Source organism: Mastomys coucha, unplaced genomic scaffold (genome assembly GCF_008632895.1).
Source record: "Mastomys coucha isolate ucsf_1 unplaced genomic scaffold, UCSF_Mcou_1 pScaffold23, whole genome shotgun sequence".
Taxonomy (NCBI): domain Eukaryota; kingdom Metazoa; phylum Chordata; class Mammalia; order Rodentia; family Muridae; genus Mastomys; species Mastomys coucha.
The window spans coordinates 44915072-44923432 of NW_022196906.1; the positions used below are offsets into that span (position 1 = coordinate 44915072).

At 47.1% G+C, this 8361-nt stretch overlaps 1 protein-coding gene and 1 non-coding gene across 5 annotated transcripts in view; both read left to right on the forward strand.

Annotated features, from left to right (window-relative positions):
• Positions 1–8361, forward strand: part of Ppp2r1b (protein phosphatase 2 scaffold subunit Abeta) — a 34173-nt gene that overhangs the window by 20933 nt on the left and 4879 nt on the right. For 3 of the 4 annotated variants that reach the window (XM_031345117.1, XM_031345116.1, XM_031345118.1), the window contains exon 15: positions 3915–4036. In XM_031345117.1, coding sequence (XP_031200977.1) covers positions 3915–4036 — 122 coding nt within the window. Of the gene's footprint in view, positions 1–75; positions 1485–3914; positions 4037–8361 lie in introns of those variants that run through there. The other variant, XM_031345119.1, reaches the window with a different exon arrangement.
• On the forward strand, positions 7498–7601 carry LOC116074036. Its single transcript, XR_004112023.1, has one exon. It is a non-coding gene; the product is annotated as a U6 spliceosomal RNA (small nuclear RNA).

Genomic DNA, 8361 nt, shown 5'->3' on the forward strand with positions numbered 1-8361 from the left:
GTTACATGCTAAATGTCAAGTGATCACTCATGAACTTTCTGTGCCACTAACATGATTTTGTTTGGAATTTTCCAGTTCTTGCCTTGGCATAAAGAGGAACAGGAGGGAAAAGCCTTTACTAAATTCTTATCACAGATCTCTAGTCAATGTGTTCTTACCCTGGGTGGAGAAAAATGGAAACCTTCAAGATCTCATCCAAGCAAATGGCAACAACATAGAAGAAATCAGATTTCAGTGACTTGATTCTTTCTAAACATGAACTCAGACTGATTTTACTTCTCTCTGTTGGGATAATTGTAACACTCTTCTTCTGACCAATTGCTGACGCTCCCTCATACAGTCATCTCTTGAGTGTCTCCCAGGGTTTCTCTCCAGCACCATTGAGGCTCCCGCCTCCTCCCTTTTGAATCAGGCCTCAGCCACTTACGATTCCAGACAGACCCTGGATGGATTTGGACCCCAACATGGAGTGGAGTGGAGTGAATCTCTTACTGTTTACACGTCTGTGTGTGGCTCTCCATCTTTCCAATGTTAAGAGTAAATGGTTTAGAATAACTTACTTATAACTATCTACTTGGAGATAACATTGAGATTTGACTGTAGTGAAAGCCACACCCTCCTGGTTACGATGGTCCGTATCAGCATCTCACATGAAGGGAGATGTGGAAGGCTAACGAATGGTTGTTCTGGTTTTCAATTGCTCAGTTTTGACTGTAATCATGTCATGCAGAAGCCGGAAGTGGGTGTATCTTGCTGCTAATGTGTGATGTTGAAAGGAAACAATTTCAACGGCTCAGCACTGTGACTGCCTTCAAAAACTCATAAGAAACTTTAGTGCCTCCTACTAAGTTGTGGTTCTATTGTTTCATTGTGAAGTGTTGTGTTTCAAGAAAGTGTAGGAACCACTGGTCCCAGGTTTTGCTTCCAGCAATGAGTGAGCATTGTGCTGTTGCAACACCCTGCAGTACCAAACTGAAGTTTCCTTGCTCAGTGTTTTCTTGTGGTGTGGGTGATGCTAGAACATGTTTCTACTTTTGCAGTAAAATTTCATTAATTTGTCCAGAAATTTAAGGTGGCAGGTGAAGCTGAAGGGTTTGCTGAAGCAAATTAATTGTGTTTATGGAATGCGGCTGGACACTAATTTTCGGAAGTACCCCCTTCTCAGTGAACGTGCCTGTAACCAGTCCCCTGCTCTGTCCTAACCCAGTCCTTCCAGGAGCAGCTTACACATCACACCTTTTCTGAATATTCTTCTGGATTATTTAAATGTTTTCATCTGGCTCCTTGTCTAGAGTTGTTAATGAAGTTTTACTGCAGCCTGTTTTACTCAATGCATCATACCATGTAGTTTGATGTTTCCATTTTGGTTTCTGAATTGTTGATTTTACTTAAAAACCCTTTTAGATATAACAAGTTCTGTTTTGTGAAGGCCCAAAGATACCAAAAGAACTTTGTACATTAAACATAAGTTACATAAAACCAAATTTGTGTAAATGCTTATAAGTTTATCATACCTTAGAAAAACAGAACAGACCATTTCTATCTGTGTGCAGAGACTGTGCCTGCATTTTAAACTTCCAGTTACTTCTTAGTGAGTTTCCATTTTTATGTGTTCTAGGGCCAGGGTTTGAATATTTTCCTAAGCATTTTAGTGTCTTAAATTACTCTGCTATAAACATTTTAATTTCACGTTTTTTTTCCATTACCTGCAGGCTGTATTCTTCTTTAATGATTAGTTTTATATTTGAGAGATAATTGTCTTGATTGTGGAAACATACATTGGGACAGCTGCTTCACCTTTAGTTGGAAATGCCACATGATATACTCACTTGGGAATAAACCTCTAAAGTGTCCCTGTCCCTCTACTCCCAGCCTTGTACGTTTAGCTTTCTGCCAGCAACTACTGGAGGGAGAGGCAGTGGACCCTTGCCTTCTCAAATAGGGTCACATAGCATGCAGGGTCTGTCTTGGGTGGCCATCAGAGGCTTCACTGTTCTTTCTGGTGCATGCGGTGAACTACCTTGAGTTACCCTGCATAGCAGTTGCTCTTCAGCTTCAATCTGGCCATTTTTTCTACATAGTAGCTTTTATACTTGATTTCTTGAAGAGCCCTGTGGTGCAGGCTTGGTCTGTTCTGTCTTGTGTTATACCATTGCCTGGGCCAATGTCTGGGGTATATTGTTGGTGCTTCATAAAACCAAGTTCATTGAGTGATTTCTAAAGGATGTCTTCTAATGGGAACAAAGTCACTAGACTGTCTTACTCTCTCATTGGTACAATTAGCGGCTTCTTTGCTCCTAGGAAGCAAGAGCCTTTGGCCTAGAGCAGTCCCCAGCTCCAGGGATTATTTCTTCTTCTCCTCCTTCTCCTCCTCCTTTTCTCCTTCTCTTCCTTTTCTTCCTCTTCCTTCTTCTTCTCCTTCTCTTCCTCCTCTTCCTCTTCTTCCTCCTCCTTCCCCTCTTCTTCTTCCTCTTCCTTCCCCCCTTCTCCTCCCCTCCTCCTCCTCTTCCTTCCCCCCTCCTCCTCCTTCTCTCCCCCTCCTCTTCCTCCTCCTCTTTTTTTTTTACTTTTTGAGACAAGGATCTCTATGTTAGCCCTGGCTGTCCTGGAAGTCTCTATGTAGACCAGGCTGGTCCTGCCTCTGCCTCCCAAGTGCTGGGATGAAAGACATGCTATCACATCCTGGTTGAGGAATTATTCTTTTGGAACTTCCTGGTTGCCTTGAACATAATATTGCTACTGTTTTACATCTAAGCAGTTTATACTATTGTTCAACTTGTTAGGAAAGGGAAAAGCCAAGACAAACACACACATCCTGTGTCAGTTAAAAGTGACCCATTAATAGTGGAGTTCACTTTAGTGATTCTCTTGTACATATTGTTTGGGGTGTATCCATCATGAGCAAAATATTAGATCTTTTACCTCTAATGTGCTGCCAATGAATAGGAGCCTGAAGATGGATTTTGCTTCATAGGGATAAACAGATTAATGTGTGATTTTTGAATGAGGCCTTGTCAAAATAAAGGGCAACCTTCAGTTCACGGAAATACCAACCTTGGCTATAGTGATATGGGCCTCAAAGTGGGGGACGGGAGGAATATGTTTGTTCCTTATTCAAGAGACAGCATGCCAGTTTCTTGTCTAAGCATCCAGAATGCTTGTGTAACACCCAGGAAGAGCAGGGTTTTTTCCTGACACTGCTGAGCTGCCCAGAGTTGTTGACCTCCGTGTCCCTCGTGTGCATCACAGAAGCCCTTAGGTCCATCACACTGGGGATGGTAGGTCAGGGCCTCTGCTCCCATCCTTTGCATGCTGCTTGTCCTTTCTCTGCAATGCCAGCCTCAGAGAAGGTCCCCCACCCCATGTTCTTGGGGAACAGGTAAAGTGGTTGTTCGCCTTTGGCTCACTGCTTTCCTCGCATTACCCTGCTTGTTTTTTCTTTTCCCTCACACATCTTCAGTCTTTGGTACCTAGAATAGCCTTTCCTGTTCCTCATCTGCCTCTATGGGCCTGCTCTTTTCAGGAAATGACGTCAGGTTCAGTTGACATGGAATTCTTTTGGGGGATGAAGTACTCAACTGGGAGGAAAAGCCAAGCCATTTCTTTCTTGGGAGGAGTTGTCCTAAACTGCTGTAATCAGGTCTGAATGGAGCTAGGTCTTTCTGTTGGCTCAGGGCTCTACACGCTACCCATGACCAAGATGTGGGGAAACCCCCAGTTAGATCTCGGGATGACAGGAGCAAAAAGGCACTGGTGAAGGCTGGCTTTCTCTGCACAGCTGCCCAGAACCTTGTGCTGCTGGCCCATCATAGTTGCTAGGGCAGCTGAGGGCATCCGAGCTGGGAAGCACAGGTGGCTTGGGAGGGATGTGCTCTGGTCAGGGACGGTCATAGCATTGCTGTCTATATCTCTAGTGGTGGCACAAAGGCTGAGGAAGCTAGATTTTCCTGTGAAAAACAGTGAAGAGCCCAGCATCCCTGGGGTTGACAAGAATCTCTTCCTGAGACCCCGAGGGCCTGGAGAGGACACTGGAGAGGTAAGTGCCCCTGAAACTTGGGGCCAGAGCCCTGTCCTTTCTGGGCTGAGGGTAGCCAGCAGAGCTTGCTGCTGCTATAGGGAGTCTCAGCAAAGTGAGCAGAGAAGCAGTTCCTAACACACTTGCCCTGGAGAGATGCCTGGCTCTAGGGGTAGGAGAGTATATTGTAAAGTCTTGTTCTGCTCTACTCTCTTTGTAGAGTGGTGGTCTTGTCCAGATCTGTGGTTTGAGGTCTTTTGAATCTTCCACAGTCTGAGACAACACCCATGCAACAAAAGGGTAAACTGGAAGAGCTGGTAAACTTTCTTCATGGGCTGGAAAGTTTTTGGCATGGTTCTGTTTAGGGAGTTGTTTCCATTCAGGACGAAGAGTCCATGCCTGATGTTTTCCTGGATGTTTTACAAGCCCAGTTTGCCTCCTACCACCACATGAAGAAGGGATGTAGAATTCCAGTTCAGCAGTCACTGGGGCTCCCGCTGTGGCATCAGGGCCAGGGATAGAAGGGTGGTTATGATCTAAAATAAATGTTAGGAGTGGAGAGCCTGGGCTGCCTGGTGCTGACATCAGGCTAGATAGAGTGACTGCAAGAGGCCTGTGCGGTCATACCCACTGTAGCGGATTTGTATGCTTAAACCTTTGACAAAATGGGGCTGTCTTTAAATTACCTGGCTCTTCACTTGATATAAGTGGAAGGCACACAATGTTTCCTGATCTGAACACTTGCCTTGCTGTCCCCTGCCTGAGTTGCTGCGTGGTGAGGGGGTGCTGCTTCCAAAGCCTCAGCGGCCTAAGCCTGGCAGACACCCGAGATGCCAGCCCTTCATGCCCCTATGGCCGCTTTGTACAATTTCACTGAAAGAAGAAACTTGGCTGGAGCAGTAAGGACTGTGATTCTTAAGGGCCTGAGCCACACCTTTCTTAAAAGATAATGGAGCTGTTCTGTTTTCCAACATTCTCAGGACCATTTAGCTCGAGTGTTCCTGAGCTGAGCCCTGACCCCTGAGACATCTGCCTCCTGCCACAGCTGACTAGGTCAGCTCTGAAGAACTCCATCCAGCTGAGGCCAGCATTAGCTGTCATTTCTTGAGCTTGCTTCACTGCCATACCTTGTCAAGCATTTAAGCAGATACCTTTGTGGCACATGTTTACCTTGGGCACATGTCAGGTGGTTGGGAACCTTCCCCACAAGCCAGCTGTGCTATTTCTCTGAGGCTGCAGTTCATTTTATCCCCCAAATCCCCTTCTCTGTGACTCAGGGAGCCCTCCTTGCTTTTGTTTCACTTAAAGCAAATGCTCTGGGGTTGAAATGGAAAGGATTTGGCCGTTGCTGAGCAGGGTGTTTCTTGTCAGGAGCCTATAGCCAAGCAAGTGATCCAGGAAGGCATCCAGTTGCAAACCAAAAGTTGTTCTTAGCCCTCTTCTGTGGTGTGTGGCCAGCTCCCTGATCTGTCCTCATAGGGAGAACGTTGGGAACTTAGTTCTGGGCTGCTCTCAAAGCCCTAAGGGAGTCATCTGATGTCATAAGGCTGGGCCTGCTGCTTGGTCCAAGAAAGCAGCCCCGGCTTCTTCCTGGTGAAGGGTGAGTGTTGCCTCAGTGCTGTGGAGAGCGAGGCTCTTGAAGTCTGCATGGTCTTTGTGCTTGATGAATCATGTTCTCAAATGCAGGAGCTGCCAGGGAGAGGACGGCCTGGGCCACTGGTCACATTGCTACTTCCAGGTTGGCACAGCCACTCCCTCTATGGTAGAGGTTGCCCTCTGACCACAGCTGCTGGCAGGACTGTCAGGCAAGGGTTAACAGTGGACTTGTTTATTGAATCATGAAGTAGCTGTCATGTGATTTTAATCAAAACACTATTTCCCTGACAACAGTGATGTCAGTCTTGTTGTTGCAGGAAGGAGCAGCTGTGAGAGACATTCAGTCTCCTCACTGAGCCCAGGTTTGGAGACTCAAATCAAGTGAAACATCCATAAATACTGGGTGTAGACTCTGGGCTGACAATCCACACTCCTCTTCCTTTTCTCTCTCCCTGGACAGTCTGTCCTATACAGACACTGAGCAGGGCTCAGTCCCTGTGTGGAGTCTCAGCTGAGAGCTCACCTTCCCTGCCCCTGGCTCCCCCACCCTTGCTTCTACAGATGCTTTTTATTGCTCTTTTCTGTTTCTCCCACTTAATTTCTGGGCCCCTAAGGTCTCTGGTCCGTGTCTTCTGGCATTTGTCTCTTCTGGGATCTAAGCCAGCTCTTGTTGGTGACCTGAGATGTTCTGGCTGGCCTGAGAGGAAGGAAGCTCTTCTGGTAGGCAGTTGGTTTATTCCTCAGACTGAGAGGTACCAGGGCTGCCAGAGGATGTTAAGGGCAACTCTGAGGGGCCTAATTGTGGGTGCTTGAAGGGTAGGGGCTTAAGAGCCTAACTGCCTGACTAGAGGATTAGTCTCAAACCCCAAAAGTCTAGAATCCAGGAGTCCCGAGTCCCAGTCAGAGGACTGCTGCACATGAAAGCCCAAAGATGAGTGATCATCTCCAGAGCACTCCAGGTGAGGGAGTTGGATCCCACAGGCTACTGATAGGTCAGAAGCAATCATAGAAGTAAAGGGATCAGTCACAGGCCAGCTAGGGCAGGTCCCCAGGCTCTGGTCTCCTGTGGGTCTCAGGCGAGGCACAGGCAATGAACTGGGTCCCTTGCGTGGTAGGCCGATATCGGCTTGGTGGGACCTTGGGGTCAGAGTTCTCAGGCCCTCTTGGGCAGCTCAGGCTTTGTTATTCCATCTTTGGGGAACAAGGAGGAGTAAGAGTGAGGGGAGGAGGAGTAAGAAGCTTTCAAAGCCTATCTGTGGAGGGAGTGACTCAGCTCCAGAGGTTCAACACTCAACTGCCTCATTTTTCTGACAGTTCTGTCCAGCCAGCTTTGGGGGCTTGGCTCCAGGGTAGTCTGTGCCTCTGCAGTCAGTCATTACTCACCCACTTAAGTGTTTGCTTGTTTTACCCCCTCATTGCCAGTCCTATCAGAAACACATACAAAGGGAGGGAGCAGGGCTCCCAGGCTCTGTAACCATAGATACAGAGGAATTCAGCAAACAAGACTCCTCAGGACAGGGCAAGCTCCCCACTCTGCCTGACCTCTCGGGCTCAGCCTCAGTGATTTGTGGTCACACCTTTGTGCCTGGATTGTGGCAGGTGTGTCACTGATGACAACTCCATGTTTGAGGTAATGTTCTATCCACTCTGGTTCATTTAAGACCCATATCTATTTCCTCTTCCTGGATTCTGCCCCAAAATAATCTATGTATCAAAAAATAATATGTGTATCGTGTTTATTGCTCCAGAGCTGTTTAGCTTTTGAAATTCCTGGCTGGAGCCAAAGTGGAAGGGCAGAGCCATGCTTTACTGAGCCCAAGGTGGAACAACTATGGTCTGTGTAAGATTTCCTATGTGGCCACATAGCTCCGGACATTTACTGCAGTGTTTGCTCAGGCAAAACAGTTCATAACACTGGAACAATATAGGGAGATTAGCATGGCTCCTACACAAGGATGACATGCAAGTTCATGAAGTGGTCTGCAAATTATGGGAGGGCAAAAAGGTGAGAGGGTGGAAATGAGGGAAGAACTGGATATGTAGGTAGGTGTGAAGTCGTCAAAATAAAACCCATTATTCCATACACTAAAAAAGTATAAATATTTAAACAATATTCATACCAAGATTAAAAAATAACTTTAGTGGACAAAGGCAGTCTTGCTCCTGAGAACTGCAGGCTGGTCTTTCCTGGACCCAGCTGGAGGAATGAGCACTCCTCAGACACAAGCACCACTGTCAGAACTTTTAACTCTGAAGATGTAAAATAAGGAATTTTCCCACTGGCTCAGGGAGAGCCTCTAGATCCTGGATGCATTCTAGAAACGGAGCTTCTTTCTGTAGGTGAGGTTTCTGGAGGAGGGTCCAGAGAGTTCCCGGCATCTCCAAAGACTCTGATCCCACAACTGAAGGCATGGGGAAGAAAGGAAAGGGCTGCTCCCAGGAAGGAAGGAAGCCTCGGCTTGTTAGCACTGGCCACAGGGTGGTTAGAGGTTTTGGCAATGTGCTTACTGCTGGCCTGCATTGTTCCTGAGCTGCTCAAGCAGAGGCCACAGGGCAGTGCTCTGGCCTCTGTGGCCTATTCTTCACTGTTCTTCATAGGACTTTGTACTTGGCGTGGAAGTGAAGGGTGTCCTTAGACTTCAGGGAGGCCTGGATGGTTACCTATGACAACATTACAATGATGGAGTGATTTCAATGGGCAAGGGTAAAGGTTGCTAAGCAAGCACTGAAACTGGGGGGGGGGGGGGGGG